General features: G+C 34.4%; 1 protein-coding gene across 44 annotated transcripts in view; it reads left to right on the forward strand.

Annotated features, from left to right (window-relative positions):
- Nucleotides 1-17,836, forward strand: part of LOC106871604 (titin) — a 454,558-nt gene that overhangs the window by 214,857 nt on the left and 221,865 nt on the right. For 40 of the 44 annotated variants that reach the window (XM_052967415.1, XM_052967425.1, XM_052967440.1 and 37 more), the window contains 3 exons: nucleotides 8,671-8,769; nucleotides 10,169-10,340; nucleotides 14,242-14,337. In XM_052967415.1, the coding sequence (XP_052823375.1) occupies nucleotides 8,671-8,769; nucleotides 10,169-10,340; nucleotides 14,242-14,337 (367 nt within the window). The remainder of the gene's footprint in view (nucleotides 1-8,670; nucleotides 8,770-10,168; nucleotides 10,341-14,241; nucleotides 14,338-17,836) is intronic. The other 4 variants (XM_052967427.1, XM_052967452.1, XM_052967428.1 and 1 more) reach the window with 1 other exon arrangement.

Raw genomic sequence — 17,836 nt, forward strand, 5'->3', positions numbered from 1 at the left:
AACCCCATCCATATCTACTTTTACAATCTCCTTCTAAGGTTGCTTCTTTTATGAAATTCCAGTTACAATCCAAATCACCACCATCCTTGCCCACTACTATCATCACCACCACCACCACTATCAAATGTACCCATACCCTCTCTCCCTCTATTTTTTTTATTTAAATTACCATTTTTTAACTGAGTATGGAAACTGATTTTACTTTCTTTTTTTTTTTTTTTTTTTTTTTTTTTTAAATCTGTAATTTGGTCAGGGGAATAAGAACAATGCCCCCATATAAATCACTGCAGACCCTCCCTTGTTGGTGAGACCGATGCAGTCAATGATCGGTCTCAAAATCTGCAAGTTAATATCTACAGGGAAAGCACAGCTAGGTAGGGGGGCCCAAGTTCTTGTTCAGATGCTTGTAACAGAATGGTAGCATTAAACTGGATGGTGTGTTAGGTCTCGCAATATTGTTCCCTATACAGACATACTCACACCTACACACATATGGTCATGTTGGTTTTTTTCTAAAATTAATTAGAATATATATTTTTTTAAATGTGGTAAAGAATTTGATTGTTGATAAAGGAGGGTATTTAAAATCGTTTTTTATTACATCATCATCATTGCTATGTTCAGATATTATATTTCATTGTTACTCTTGGCACTTTACTCCACTTATGACTGCATGTGAACAAATTTTTATTTTTAAGTAATTGGATCAATTTATTTTAATATACACCTACCCCAAAATTCTGTCGTTTTTTTTTTTGTCTAAGTTAGAAATTACTTCTAGTATTATTATTATTATTTGTCAATATTATGCCTAGGCTGTGAGCATATCAAACAAGATTTTTAGCATTATTTCTTTCAGCTCCAAGATCAACTTTGTCATTCATCTTTACATGGTTGATAAAATAAAGTACCAGCCAAGTACTGCAACTTTCCCCCTCCCCTCAGAATTACTGGCCTTGTGCCAAAGTTTGAGCAAGCTGTCTAACTCATGCCAGCATGGAAAAAGGGACGTTAAATGATGATGATGATTAAGTGGTGAGCTGGTAGTAGTGTTAGCACACCAGACATAATGATTAGCAGCATTTCATCTGTCTCTACATTCTGAGTTCAAATTCTGCTGAGGTCAACTTTTTCTTTCATCCTTTTGGGGTTGATAAAATAAGTATCAGTCAAGAACTAGCAGAATCATTAGAGCATAACAAAAACTTAGTGGTGTTTGTTCTGGCTCTTTATATTCTGAATCCAACTCCCACCAGCATCAACTTTGCTTTCTCTCTTTACTCAATACCATAATGTACCAGTCATGTACTGGGATTGATGGTTTCAATTCAAAATGACAGACCTAAATGAAAACCATTATCATCATCACAGTTCATATCCAGCAAGTGTCAACTTTGCTTGTCACCTCTCTGGAGTGGATAAATCAATACCAATAATATGTCCAAAGTTTATAACTATTTATAACACAGTAATATAATAAGGGAGGAAAATGGACTTACAGTATTTAGTTACATCCTTTTGTTTTGAGTTCAAGTCCCATCCCATTGCCTGTTCATTTTACCTTTCATTCCCTCTGGAATCCAATCAAGTACTGGAGCCAAAACAATTGACAACTATGCCTTTCCAAATGTATGACCTTGTCCTAATATCAGAGAAAGATTATTATAATTATCATCATCATTAACAGCAGCATTTCGTCCGTCTTTATGTTCTGAGTTTGAGTTTAAATTCCACTGCGATCAACTTTGCCTTTCATTTTTTCAGGGTCAGTAAATAAGTACCAGTTGAGCACTGGGGTCGATGTAATTGACTGGCACCTTCCAACAAAATTTCACGCCTTGTGCCTATAATAGAAAGGATTATTATTAAAGTGATAAAAATTGGCAGAAATGGCAATGTGCCAGGCTAAATGCCTTTTGCTGTTTTGATTTCCTTCTCCTCCTTGTCTTGTTAATTTTAAAACCTGCTGGGGTAAAAGCTATGCATGTTGTCCCTCCAGGGGATAAATATCAAACATAAACTCCCATTAATTCAACCAATCCTGTTCACTGTCACACTACTAATGGTGACCTTGGCCTTCAGCTTGTGTGAAAAACAATTAGTTTTATGCTTGTAGTTTTCTGTTCTCTTTTGGCTTACTTTATAGATACTTCTTTCCTGAGGGCCTCTATCCTAAAAAATAATTGATTCATATAATTCTTTCTTAAAATAATAACTTCCATCATCATAACCATACATTTCTCACTCCTTCTCAAAGGGGCCTTAACTATATATAGTCAGACCAAGAAAAGTGAGTCTACAAAGTCGTTCAACCTCTCTAGAAATAGCAGTCAAGTCTTCCCTCAAACCTAACCCTATAGTCACTCATTGGTAATGTAGGCTGGGTATAGTATGCAATGCTTGGAAAAAAAAAAGATTGGATGGGCATGGCTAGAATGCTTTTGGTCATAGATCTACTAGACTTGGCTGACATGGGGTTAAACACCAACATATATATATTTATATGAAGTGTGAATGATTTGACCTTGTGTATCATAGGCAGTGTCCCCTAACATCTGGTCTGGGTTCAGAAATCATTTAGTTATATCCAGTTTGCCTTGTATGGTTATTATAGGTTATTTTAAAAGAGTTGCCCATTTGTTTCATGTTTTAAAATTGCTAACTTCATCATTGACACTGCCACCACCACCATCATCATTCATTTCACTGACACCACCACCTTATGGAAAGGGGAGAAAAGAAATTGTGGTGTTCTTGCCTTTTGGTAGGGAAGCACGGTGGAAATAAGTAGGGAGGGTTACTTGATACCATCAACCTCAGTACTAGACTGGTACTTCAGTTCATCAACCCTCAAGGGATGAAAGGCTTAGTTGACCTTGGTGAGATTTGAACTCACAATGTAAGTAATTCTGTGTGGTCTTCTAATAATTCTGCTGACAATAAAAAATAATAATTTATAGTATGGACACAAGGGCATGAATTTGATTAGGGTTGTACTGTCAGTTCGACTGACATGAATATTTTACTGGTACTGATTGTATAAAACTTTGGAAGCATGAAAGGAATAGTTGAGCTCTAAGGTCCAAACTTAGCCTCAGCAGATAATAATAATAATAATAATAATAATAATAATAATAATAAATGATTTCTTTTATTAGCCATAGGAGCTATCACAAGGACAAGCTATAATGTGTGTGGTGGGGAAGGGTTAATAGTAATAATGGGTTTTAAATTTTGGCACAAGGCCAGCAATTTGGGGGAGGGGGAAATTGATTTTTTTCAACTCAAGTGCTCATCTGTTACTTATTTTATTAACCCTGAGTAGGATGAAAGGCAAAGTTAACTGACCATGACAGGATATTAACTCAGAACGTAAAGATGGATGAAATGCCACGAAGCATTTTACCTGGCATACTAACAATTCTGCCAGTTCACCATCTTATCCTTAAGAGTAATATTAGAAACAGCAGCTCATCATTCCAACTATAGGTCCCTAACATTTATTATATCCATCTCTTCTGTAAATACTTTTACCGCTATTATTTGTATTTCTACATCTCCATAAAAACAATTTAGTTTTTAGAAATCTTACATTCCTTGAAGTTCTTCTAATTAAACCTTTAACTCTTGGAGTGTTCCTGTTTGTAAGAGTATATTACGTATGTGTGTATGTGTTTAGTTAAGAAGTTTTCCTTAAGGCCACATGGTTCCAGGCTCATTCCTAGTGTGTTGAAGCTGTCCACTGGTGTCTTCTACTATGACCACAGATTGACCAGATTGTGAGTGTAATTTGATGAATGGAAACTGGAAGAAGCCTAATGTGTGTGTGTGTGTGTGTGTGTGTGTGTGTGTGTCTGTACGTGAGTAAGTGTATATTCCCCTTGTCTTCACATGGGAATCATCATTCATCATTTAGCATTCATCATCCATGCTGGCATGGTTTAGATGGTTTGATAGGAGCTGGCAAGCCAGAGGACTGCACCAAGCGCCACTGTTTTGGCATGGTTTTCATGACTAGATGTCCTGCCTAACGCCAACCACTTTACAGAGTGGACTGGGTGCTTTTTTTTTTACATTGCACCAACATGTATATTGCAATCAAAGGTCACTCTTCGTTCTAAACTGATGTCATTTGTTTACAGTTCTCCACAAGAGCCTGTTTTCATAGTTCATCATTCAATAGAACAGGAAATATTACCTTGCTTTGAAACCAGTAAGAGTTGGTGATAGGAAGGACATCCATCCATAGAAAATCTACCTCAACAAACTTCATCTGACCCATGCAAGAATGGAAAAGTAGATATTAAAACTGATGATGATGTTAATAGAGTGGTTGCTGAGATTTTAATAAAACTTTATAGTAGACACTATAAGCTCCAAATTTAGACTGAAATTGTTGCTATGTGTATAGGGTTTCTTGTAAGGAATATATGAGACCTAAATTCGCTCACTACTCCCACCACTAGAACACTTAATATATTTAAACTAAACTGGCAAAATTTGCTACACTGAACATTTTTATGAACTCTGCAAAAATGTTATTGAAACCGTTCTTATTTTCTATTCCCAGTAACTCCTGTTTTCATAGCCTTGCTTTCATATGAAAGTGTTTATTTGTCTTTTTTTTTTTAATTTCTACTGCAAGAGATATTAAGAGAGGTTACGATGAGTAGATGACCTGTTGAAATAAAATCCTCCTTCAAACCAGACACAAACTTGAGTTTCATATATTTTCATAAATGAAAAAGGATTTCCTAGTTGCTATGTCATCAGTCTAGAGCAGTTGTCTGCTCTTGTTTGCTTCATCATCCTTTCTGAGCCTCTATCTAGCTTCAGCTCCAGCAATGAGCTTATATTTTTTTATATCTTGTTACTTTTATTTTTATTTATTTATTTATTTTTTCCTCAGCTCTTAGCTGAGTGATATTGTTAATTATTATTGTTTATTATTATTACTATTATTATTATTGTTGTTTATTATTATTATTATTGTTGTTGTTGTTGTTGTTGCTATTTGGCAGAATTGTTAAATTGTCAGACAAAATACATTTATAATATTTAGTTACAACTCTTTATTGTTCCAAGTTGAAATCCAGCCAAGGTTAGCCACTTCAAGGTTGATAAAATAAAGTACCAGTCAAATACTGGGGTCAATGTAATTGACTAACTCCCCTTCTCTCAAAAGTCTTATTAGAAACAGTTATGTTAGAAACTATAATTTGTTAATTATTTAATTTTCATTTTTATTGTTATTTTGACAGTTTCATTATTTCATATTTTGTTTATTTTTGTTAAATAACTTTTAAAAACATGCATGTCTTTGCTTACACTCGGTGCACACACACAGACAAACACAAACAAAAAATGATGTCCTCCAAGCTGCCAAAGAGAAATATTTTTTCTCTAATTGTCATTTGGTCAGTATTAAACTAATGAAGTGACCAACATTAGACACTAGATAATATTGTATTGGATTAGTGTAGTGGTCAATGATAATAAGTTAATGAATTGGTCAAGCTGGTCAGAGCTAAATGACAGAAGAAACGGCAGCGCTTCACCAAAATACCTTCAGGTATTTCTAGCTCTTTGAGTTCAAATTGTCACAGTCAACTTTACCTTTTCATCTTTCTTTAAAATGATGTACCAGTAAAGTACCACGACCTATGTAATCAAGTAACCACCATCCCAAGGGCACTGACCTTGTGCCTAAATTGTTGTTATTGCTGAAATAACAGACTTCAGTTGATAAATTTGATTTTTAAATAAGAAACTTTTCTGTAGTATTGCAAACACCAACTTGATATGATTATATATTATAGAAGTTCAAAGATATGCAGCTCAGCTTATTAAATTACCACTTAAATTTAAACAGTCTTTTTTTCTTTTTTCCTAGAGACTTTCAATGAATGATTTCAAATTTGAATGTGTGACTGAAATGTTTTCCTAGAGAAGAAGTACCCACCCCTATTGTAGAAAATTAATTTAAACATATTGGTAGTATAGTATTTTGGGAGGGAAATATAAGCCATGAAAGGATTAATACATCTAATATATATTATTTGTATGCTTAATAATGTTGAAGCCGACATAGTTTAGTAAAAATTATAGTAAATTTGTCTTCAGATAATGTGTACATGTCATTATATTTAACTTTGTTTCTATGAATTTTAAAAATAATAAAAAATTTACTCAAATAACTGTCATTATTAAACTGGTCTTTGGAACATAACCTGAAATTTTGGTGGATGATTTTAACTTAAATTACTTTGAAACCAGAGATTTGTATCATACAACCAGGGGCAGCTTGATGGATTGGTATTAAAAGAGACATAGTAGTGTTAGTAAATTTGTTTTCAGATAAATATGTATTTGTCAGTATAATATAGTAGTATTACTATAGATATGATATATGATGTCATTTCTGTAAAAAGTAGGATAGTATCATCCTGGGTATATTACTGGTACTTATTCAATTGATTCTTTCAACATGGATCAAAAAATCAAAAATGTAAAACACTTGATTAAGATATTGCATAACATTTGAATTGTATCCCTGAAGCACACACAACTCACCTGAATTCTCATAAATCATAGACTTAAAATTATTCAGTAAATGGTTAACTACTTGTAAGAAACTTTTCAACATTGTTAATTTCTCATGAACTCATTACAGAATTATTTGTATCGCTTATATACCTATATCTCTGTTTTGGATCCATACCATCTCTAAACCCCAAGTACTGTGAGACTTGGGTTGGTACACACTTTAACTCTTTTTCTACTATCCGCTTACAAAGTAACTAAATAAACTACCCTGTAATCTGGATATTTCTGGAACTCATCTTGGATGGAAAGATAATTTTAATATGTTATAGCAAAAGTGGTAGATAAATTAGCCGAGGAGAGATAACAGAATAGGTTGGGATGCAGAGAGAGAACGAGAAAAGTGGGACATGCGTAAACTTCAAATAAGATAACAGAGATAATGAAATATCAAATTGTACATAATTTTTATTTCATCTTAGATATTTCTAGGAATATTCCAGAAAAGTGTATCTTCATCTTCAGATAGTGTTTCCATGTGACAACAACTCACACCTATTTAATGCAATCTGTTTTGACTGACTTTCATGTTTTTACTAGCTTTAAATTTAGTGAAGTACTGCCAGTATATAAGCTTTATATAAATACGAAAATAATCTGCCAGGTGTAAACGATTTTAAAATTATTTTCATTTCATTGAAATTTTTTAATTATTTGTCTTTTGGTTTTATTGAAATTTTATCTAATTTTAAATTATACATATTCTTGTTGATGTGTTTTTTTTTGTTTTGTTTTTTTTTCTTCACATTTTGTATCTCTTGATATTTCATATTTGTTTTACAAATGATTGGTTACTGAAGTCAGTTTAATCTGACCTAACCTAGCAGAGAGCAATTTGAACAACTGTTTGAGCCCTTGTTATTTTGAAACATTTCAGTTGTTAATTTACTTAACTTTTTTTTCTCTCAACTTATGTAATTCAAAATTTCTGGTTTTGTATGTGAACAATCTCTAAATACACACAAACACATATGCACACACACTTTCTCGCATCTTCCTATTTCATACTCTTATTGTATGTGATACAGAGGATGATAACTGAAGTTAAATAGTGTAATCAACTTATATATATATATATAACATACTTTCAAAAGTTATATATAGTGTCACAAATGCTCTATATTTTGAATGTTACAATCTATTGTCAGTATGGTTTTGTTTTTCTGTTTGTTTCTTTAATTGAAGATTAAGAAATGAAATTGGTAAATTGTTATAATTGTTAGAAGTCTACAAATCAATAATGCCAGAGTATAAGTTTGTGTGTGTGTGTGTGTAGGAACTGCCACAATGAAGAGTAATAGTCAGTCTAACTTTGCAGATGCACTCCAGGTATTCTGTTGATGTTTATTTCCTTAACATGCCATTGTGACACATGTTACAGGAATTGGTAAAGCTGACTAGAAAGCCTCGTTGCAGTAGTCACTTCCTTTAAACTAGTCCCCACCATCTGAAAAATGGTCAGGCAGGGAAGACATATCTGTAGCAGAAGAGTTAATTCTGTCTGAAAAGATGAAGATAGCTGTGTGTGTGTGTAGACAGATGGAAAACTAAGACTCAATACATGAAGTAAAGGTTCTTTATTCAATTGAAGCTAATAACCCACTTGGTTGTCACACAGAGCATGTTGCATGGGCAATCTTTCCGTTGACAAAAGAATCTTTTTTTTTCTCACCTGAAGAGTCATACATGGTGAGAATGAAGTACCACTGTAGGTATTCCATACACAGGGTCTGCTCAAGCAGTGTTGATTCTGTTTAGTAAAACAAGACTTCTCAATACGTTTTATATAGTGGGAAGAAATGAGGTTAAGAACAAAAGGTAATTCCATCACCAGCTTGCTATCACTAACTTGACACTGTATACCATTCAATGTCTATCAATAGTTTCTTCCACAAGCTGGGTTATATCTTCACCATTGCACCATTTTTCAGTCTCCAATCATCAACAGTCTAATTAGTTTATTATAGTAAGGTCAAACGGTTGACCTCCGCCCATGCAACACTATAAAGATTTGTTTATTTAAAGTCAATGCAAAGTTATCTTACACCTTGTTTCTTGTTCTTCCAGTTGGGTTACACACCACTTCACCAAGCGGCTCAGCAAGGCCATGTGATGGTTATCAATTTACTTCTCAAGAACAAAGCATCTCCCAATGCTGTAACTAATGTAAGTATATCTTGTTTGTTGTACCGTCTTTACATCACTGTTGCCACACTGTTGTAGGATAGGTGTTTGAATGCTGACTTACTTGACATCAGATGTTTTAATGTTTCTCTCATTCTCTCTCTCTCTCTCTCTCTCTCTCCCCTCTCTCCTCTTGCCTCTCTTCTCCTCTCTTGCTCTCCCTCTGTGCATGTGTGTGTTTGTGAGTATATTTTTCTTAACAGGTATGTTGATGCAAACAGGAAAAATGGAACTCGAAATATGAGTATATGTATGTTTTTATTAATATTTAGCAGAAATAACAGAGTGACTCAAGGTCGAAGAGTTTGGTAAGTGCCAACACACAAAACTCTTGGACCTTGAGTCACTCTGTTGCTTCTGCTAATTATTGATAAAAATATTATTTCTCTTTATGTATATGAGGAGAGGGAAAATATTTGTCACTCGTGTTCAATTAATAAATCATCTCTCACACACACACACACTCTCTCTCTCTCTCTCCCTCCCCTCCCCTCCAGCACCAAAAAAATACTGTTGCCAAAATGGGTTGAATATTCAATCAGCCGTACCAAATCATCTGCATACAAACAGCTACCCCCAAGTCATTTCATTCCACCTGTTGCATGTGCCTTACATAACAGTTGTTGTTCTCTACCTTATTGTAGCCTTTATGGCTATAATAAAATCAGTTCTCTATCTTATTGTGCCCTCCTCATGTCACTTATGCCTCCTCCTCTACCTTTTCCTCCTTATATGATAATTCCCCACTCTTGTACCCACACTCCTATCTTGGTTACCCATCCACTCTTTAATCTTGAACTCACTACTCCAATATTGCCATCACACTCTTCTGCTGTTGGTCTCTCCCCTCTCATCCACTCAACACTTCTGTCACCCACTCCAGTCTTTTCGTGTCTACTCCACTTTTCTTGTTCACTCAACTTGCCTTGTCTTGTCCACTCTACTCCCCTTCTCTCTCCCTCTCTGCCTTTCTCTTTTTGCCTTCCCCTCCACCCTTGTCTCATCTCCTCTGCTCTTCTTTTTTTGCCATTTGAATTTTCTTGTCCTTCTCCACCCTTGTCTTCATGTCACTCCATTTTTTTTAATTACATTGCTACATTTATAGCTCTCACTTGACTTGGTGTTATATACAGCCATAGTCTCACAGACATGCTTGCACACTCACACACAGTCTCACAAATACACATACACACACACATTCATACATTCAGTTACACACCCATGCATACACATGCACATGATTTTTTTATTGCTGAACACATATCACCAAAGTACACCCAAAAATTGATTTAATTGATAGAAGTTTTTGTTGCAGTTTTTTTTTTTTTTTTTTGCTTTTTCACCCCTTTAATTCATTCAAAACATTAACCCATATTTTCAGACTGGCCAAACAGCACTATCAATTGCACAGCGTTTGGGCTATATTTCGGTGGTTGATACGCTGAAAAATCTGACCGAGGTGACGGAAACACTACCTGCGATTGAAGACAAGTATAAAGTAGTTGCCCCAGAAACCATGACTGAGACAATGTTATCAGACTCAGAAGATGAAGGTATGTTAAACACAGCTTGTCTTTCCTATATATTTACATCTATAATAATAAGAGCAAAATTCTGTCTGTCTATCTGTCTATCTGGGACTCCTGTATCTCAGCCTACATTTGCTCTACATAGACATATTATACCTTTTTGGAATCAGGGTGATTCCAGGATTAAAAAAATCTGCCCTTCATCTTGTTCTTGAACATCCAGCATTAGGCTCTGATTTAAAAGCATTTGGGTTACTATTTCTAGCCAGTAAAGCTTGGTTGATTCATGCCATCTTGGTTGGTATTTTTGTCAGATGACATCAGAGATCAAGGGTGAGATAAATGACATTTACTTCATTCATTTTATGTTGAGATAAGAACTTTGGGACAAACTGGCCAACAGTTGGAATTCAACTTGGGACTGGAACAATAGAATGATTGCATTGCAGAATTAACTCTCATCTGTCCTTAACCTCTGATCACACACCACCAGGGCATATAGTCGTTATAGACATATATTAGTCATGTTATTTAGCTCCCTTTAGTTTTGGACAGCAGGTTGAATTCGCCCTCTGCAGGAGTTAGTGTAAAAGTCTGCACAGAGTACGGCTTTTATATATATATATATATATTCTGTTGGATGTTTATTATGCATGTATGCATAATACATATATGTATATATTTATAATTGTTAGGTTGTTTGTGTTGTTCTTGTGAAAAGGCTTGCTAAACTGTCTTGTGGATAGTAACCTTTTTTTTTTTTTTTTTTTTTGTCACCATTATTTGAAAGATGGTAAGCCATCACTGAGCTCTTTGTGGGAGATTTAGGGCCAGTGCATAACTTCTTGAAGAGCAATTATATTGCCAAATTGAGATTTTTTCTGTGATTGGTTACTATGAATGTCTTGTGACTGTTAGCCTGTTTCTGTGAATGGTTTGTGATTTAGAATGTTCCTAAGAATAGTTTGTGACTATTCAGCTATTCCATTAAGTATTCAGTTAATCACATCATGCTCAGATTAGAATTATTGTATTTCTTTGTTTTTTCTTTATCCTCCTTAGCCTACATGATATAAATGTCCAGTATTTAAATTAATGCTTCAGTTATTCTCAATATTTTCATTTTTTTTTTCTTTCAAGATATAAAAAAAAGGTACAGACAAAATAAAAATATGAGAATATAAATGGAGATATCAAATTGACCATTATTTTGTATTTCTTATCTTTTTTTTTTTTTTAAATAATTTTCATGTGTATTTATTGTTGTTGTATAAACCTTCTGCAATGTCAGAAATTTGAAAATAGATTTACAAAAAAAAAAAACTCCAAGATTAAGTATTTTGGTAACCTTCAAATTCCAAACAAATTTCTTCTTAACCAGAGCCCTTGGGTGATAGGTCTAATGTGGATTCAATCCATCACCCAAGGGTTTTCAGTTAAACATCACCATGTTGCTCAAGGGTACTGTTTGCTAAAGTGCATTCTGCTGCAGGTATTGATACCAGGCACCTAGTCAGAGTGTGTTGATGCTCTACTTCCTGCTGCACTTTCCCTTATGTAATGTTACAATGATAGTTAACGTGCATGGGTGGAAGTAGTTAGTTCTTTTGTGAAAGCTTGGGCCCAATCCCCTGAGTAACTCCTTTGAAATCTGACCTATTTGCTTGAAGATTCATCTGTGACCACTCACTTCGATTTGAGCTTTTTACAAAGATTGTAGTAGTTGATAGTAGCCCTATATTCAGTCTCCACTTCCCTTTCTATCACCAATCTATTAGTCCTGCAAAGGTCATTAGTACTGCTTTTGATTAAATTAGAAGAAAAAATTCTTCCACGTTCAGTAGTTTTCAGTTTTACCTACCCTGTTGGCTACAGGCTGGATGTTTTTTCAGTGTCATTCTCCTCTCTCTTGGTCCTGCTATCTTTTGTCCCACAGTGACAGCTACAAATTGTTTGAGAACTTTTTCTAGTCAACTGACAATGTGTTGAATGTGAAACAGAAGCAGAGCTAAGTTTAGCTTTTACTTCATTTATATGAACATAGATTTCTTTAAATGACAAATTTATATAAATCAAATGGATATATGGACATTACTGAGTCATAAAGTAAACCTTGTTTTTAACTTCTCTTGTGTCCTGTCTAAAACTGTCCATGAAGGCAACTTTATTGAAGATCAGGACACTTTGGCTGTAAGCTGGTCAGTGGTACTAACTGATAGCTCTATTGCCTCTAAACATTCTTCCAGTATGTGCTATATCACTGAGGTCTTCAAGCCCAAAGTCCCATATTTGGAGAGAGAAATTGAATGTAGCGAATTGAATCAACCTTTGTACTTGACTTGTACTTATTCCGTCAATCCTGGCAGGTTGAATGGGTAAGTCAGATATGGGTGACTCTGGTAAAGTTTAAGTAGTTTAAATGGTTTCCAAGATACTTTGCTGAATCAGACTTGATTCTGCAGGAGTTCTTGGCTGTAAACTGACTGGTGGAACTAACTGGTAGCTGTATCATTTTCAAACATGTCCTATATCATTGAGATCTTGTTGTCTCTGGCCATCCCTAATAAGTTGGCCTATGAACAAGAGCATTCAAGTGTGACCATTCTGCCTTTTATTACTTCAGCCAATATATCTAGGGCCTTTTTTACCTTTTTTTTTTTAAAGACAGTGGGCTGTAATTTTAAATAGATTTAACTGCTATTTCTAGTATTTTAACTGGCTACAAATAAAGCTTCAATCACAGACCTTATGCTACAGGAAAATGGTGGTATAAAGTATACTGTTTGGAATGACATAGATAGTAACTCAGAAATAAAATATGGAAAGTTAATAATTTGATCAGTAAATATAACAACAAACTGTACATCTGATAACATAAAACTCAACTGTTTTAATATCATGTCTATTTACAGGTGTTTTTGTTTACTTTTTTTTTGTTTTACATGTATAAAACTAATGAGAAAATGTTTGATTTTTAGGTTCAACATTGATGTCTTATGTTAATGCAGCCAATTCATTTGTCATTTGAAGATTTCTTTTCTTATTTTTTTAATTAAATTTTCACATGGTTAAGAGAAGACATCAAAGCTATATCTGTTCCTCAGTTTGTGACCATTGTTGGTAAATATCACAAACACATCATGGTTCATGCAGTGTATACATCCATATACACTCTCCTCTTTTAACATACACCTCTTCCTAAATTTCTTGAACTATTTGGCTGAATGCCTATCTGGTGCTGGATCTAAATTTCTCTCTGATTGATCTTCTGTATCCATGAATAACAAATTAGAGTTCACCAAAATACTACAGATTTAACTAATATAAAACTGAGCTACTTCCTTCTGTCTCATCCTTCTCTTAAAAATTAAAAAAATAATACAACCATAATCGAACTAATCTCTTAAATTCTAGTAATTATTCATTTTCTTAAAATCCAAAACCCCTTTAAATGCCATTCAAACTCACTTAGTTTATTTCCTGAAGGATGTAGGAAATATTTATTACCTCATAAACCTTTTCCATTTGGGAACAAACTATCCCTTAATTTTATCGTATATGTTCCCCATGCTTATAGATTGCTAAAATAGTTTCAAAGTATCTGTAGTGCTTATGTAGAAAGAATAGCTTCTATTATATGTAGGTGTATAGTCTAGATTGCATAGAACATGCATTCTCATGATCACCTCTGGCTAAACTGGAGCTGTATCGCTAATGGTAGCAGGGTGGAGTCTACATCCCTGTTCACTTGTTTTGCTCAGCTGGCAAGGGAAACAATTGCCTTTTTAGTCATGAGACGGTAACCCTCTCAGTTTGCAGCATATCTCTTGTCAGCCCCCTACACACAGCCCTTAACCGACGCTCGTTGCACCCCTACAATTTAGTATTGTACCACCTCAGATGTTTCTCTTTAATGCTGCCTTAGGGGACGATCTCATGCCTCAATCACCTGTGTTTGGAAAGCCCTTGTCAGAGCAACATGTCTATTTGCCTTATTACGAAGGACAAACTCTCCAAATGCGTAAGTGCTCGTATACCTGGTCTGCCTCCGCATGGATCTCTACAGCTACCTGCATGAAAATGATCACCATTTCACTTATTTTCCTTCAATCATTTATTTATTATTTATTTATTTTATTTATTTATTTATTATTATCATCATCATCATTATTTGTTTTTGTTATTTTGGCTTCAACATGCAAGTTGACCAGTTTTTATCTGCATGGCCCCACTCTTAAACAATTACCGTTTTCCAAAGAAATAGTATATTCTGCAACAGGCTTGTTGTGTCTATTAACTGCGGTGCGTAAGTGTGCTTATTGCCTATATAAGAAGTTAATTGCTGCCTCTACAAAAATACAGCCTATCTAACTAGCTTTGTGCAGGCAACAGCCCCTGTTATAGCTATACACTACTATAAGCTAAACATTTATCTTTTAAAGCTAACATAAAATCTTGAACCATTTTCTGCCAGCTCAGTCTCTTAATGTTATAAACTAACGTAATATATTTATGACAGTAAGTTCAATAACCAAAACTTGGGTGGATAGTATACTTTGTATTTTTTTTTTCCTTATTTTCTACATTACTTTTTACTGATTTTTGTAACTGAAATTATTTCTTGGAGAGGGTAACCCAAATAATTCAACCATTAAACAAAATCTAGGTGAAATGTGGCATTGAATGTGTCTCAGAGTTGTTGACTTATATCCTTTGTATCTTACTAGTTTCATTCATTGAACTGAAGCCATGCTGAGGTATTGCCTTTAAAGGGTTTTTGTTAAAAGAACTCCCTACCACCACCAGTACTAATTATTTAAAGCATGACACTTATTCTAGCAGTCCCTTTTGCCAAACTGCTAAGTTATGGGGATGTATGCAAACCAACACTGGTTGTTGAGCAGTGGTGAGGAACAAACACACAATGGGTTTCTTTCAGTTTCCCTCTGCCAAAACCACTCTCAATGCTTTAGTTGACCTGAGGTTATAAAAGAAGACAATTGCCCAAGGTCCTATGCAATGCAACTGAACCCAGAAGTATGTGGCTGGGAAGCAAACTGTTTACCACACAGCCACATCTGCACCTATAATATATATATATATACATACACACACACACACATCAGAGTAAGTACATGAATGCGAAACAACGTGGAAAAAATAGTACTCGAATACCAGAAGTAGAGTAATATGCTTTATTAAAAAGCAGCAGAAATATCACAAAAACTGTTACTCAGTTTCGCGTTCCTGTTCATCGGACAGTTTTTTCTAAACAAAACTGTCCGATGAACAAGAACATGAAACTCTGAGTAACAGTTTTTTGTGATATTTCTGCTACTTTTTGATAAAGTATATATATATGTGTGTGAAATGTTGCAGATGTTTGAAGTCTGAAGTCAAAGCTACCTTCAGAATCATTATACCTTGTAGGTTTTTAGATACTTTATCAATGCCAGTAACATAGATATTATTTTGATACATTCTGTGGGTCCTATGTACTATTCACTTTCGTAGTGTTATGAGAAAGATATGATCTCTAACCTACTTCACTGTTTGCTAAACTCTTTTGCTTCTCTGTTGCCATTCAGAGCATAGAAATAGCTTGAAAGCAGCGTGTGTGTGTGTGTGTGTGTGTGAAATTATTGGTGTGAGGAATTTATAGGAATTAGAAATCTCAAACTTACCTAATTGTATACAGCTTTTGTGGGAAAAAAATTAATGCTAGAATTTTTAATGGAATAGCTCACTAGTTTATAGATTTTTTTTTTTTTTTTTTTTTTTCCAACACAGTTATCATTTTAGCAAATCTTTGGAAACTCTGGTCAGACCTGCATAAGTAGACTTAACCATTTTGTTATCATATTTCTGTTGAAATATACTGCCTTTGTTTTCAATTTACTTTGAAAATAATAAAGACTTTGGTCAAGTATCTATTGAGCTGATGTTTAGAAAATAAATTTACATGAAATTTTGAAGGAAGGTTTTAATTAACATTAAACAGAGAGTTTGTATCTTAGAACCAGGAGTAGTCTTGGGTGGGTCATTATCAAAAGGATTAACAGCACAGGGATAGCTAATCATAGAACGTATTTTGTTAGTAACTGAAAACAGTCAGAAGAGTATGTGAGCTACTGATAGTCTTCATCAGCATATGTAAGGTTACAAATATATACATAACAGGGATATGCCTCCCCAGAACAGTAGACTTATAGTCAAAGGGCATTCCAACTGGGACTATTCCATCTTCCTTTTTTTTAAATCAGTAGAATATGATTTGAAAGAGATCTTGTTGCCATTTGCTGTTTAATCATGACACAAGTTTCTTCATTCATTTGAGAAGTTCCCTTCAGACTTTTATCAAGATTATGTCACAAGAAAAGGGGATATTTTGGGTTGAGAAGGAAATACATGCATTTGATCACTGTTTCTTTCTTTGATCATTTCTTTGCTATTGTGGAGCATGTTGTTCTAAGATATAAAGTAAAACATAATGTCTCCATTAGAAATATTACATTTCTAAATCTCTCAGAGAAACTTATACAGCAGCAGCACGATAAAGTGATGGTTTGTTGCCAACTTAATGTAGCAGTCCCAGGAAAAGGGGAAAAAAAAGGCAGTAGCATTTTTCCCTTTCCTGGGACTGCCACATTAAGTTGGCCACAAACCATCACTTTATAGTGTCTCCAGTTGAAAAATGGTTGGGAATTAAAAGTAATTTGGCCACTTTTATTGAGTAACTACACTAGAAGCTCTCTTACTGGCTTGTAAAAGTATCTATATTTTACAATGGTTATGCAGTTGTCAGTATCTTTATTTCAGCAGTTTATAATATTGGAATGTCCACTGTAAGTAATATTAGTGCTGTGATTATTGTTGTTGAGTACCCCCAGTGTACTTTGACTGAGTGTTAAAATAGAGTAATCAAGTAAACTCTAGATGACCTACAAGACTAAGCATAAGTCTTAGGTTACTTATATCTGGGGTCTGTCTCAAATTGTGTTATTATAACCTGGAAACTTCCTTTGAATGGATGGAGTAAAAAAAAATCATCTGCCTAGCAAGAAAGGACTAGTATGTGTGTTACAGTAATTGAAAAAAAGCGATTTCTGTTGAAATCCTTTCCTTTGATCTTCAGTCTGTTATGCTGTGACTAAATAGAGTAGCTAACTGAATAATATATTAACCCTCTCAGACCTGGGCCCCTGCGTCTAACTTTACCTTCCACCTGGGCTCCTGAGTAAAAAAAAAAAATAGTTGCATATACAGCTGAAGAGTAACAATTACAGGCAAACTAATAGACAGAATCACAAAAAAAAAAAAATTCAGGAAAATAATAATGTGCCTCTCTCACAACTACTGTATTTGTTCACCCAAATCACTATTTTCCTCATCACTTTCAGCAATTTGATTGTCTGAATCACTCTCATTGCCGGCATAAGTGTAAACTCTCTGTCCCAAGAATAAATATCATAAATAATTTCCTCAACTGCAAAGCGTCTAGGCCTTGCTCGTTTACAAGA

This window comes from Octopus bimaculoides, chromosome 4, assembly GCF_001194135.2.
Source record: "Octopus bimaculoides isolate UCB-OBI-ISO-001 chromosome 4, ASM119413v2, whole genome shotgun sequence".
Lineage (NCBI taxonomy): Eukaryota > Metazoa > Mollusca > Cephalopoda > Octopoda > Octopodidae > Octopus > Octopus bimaculoides.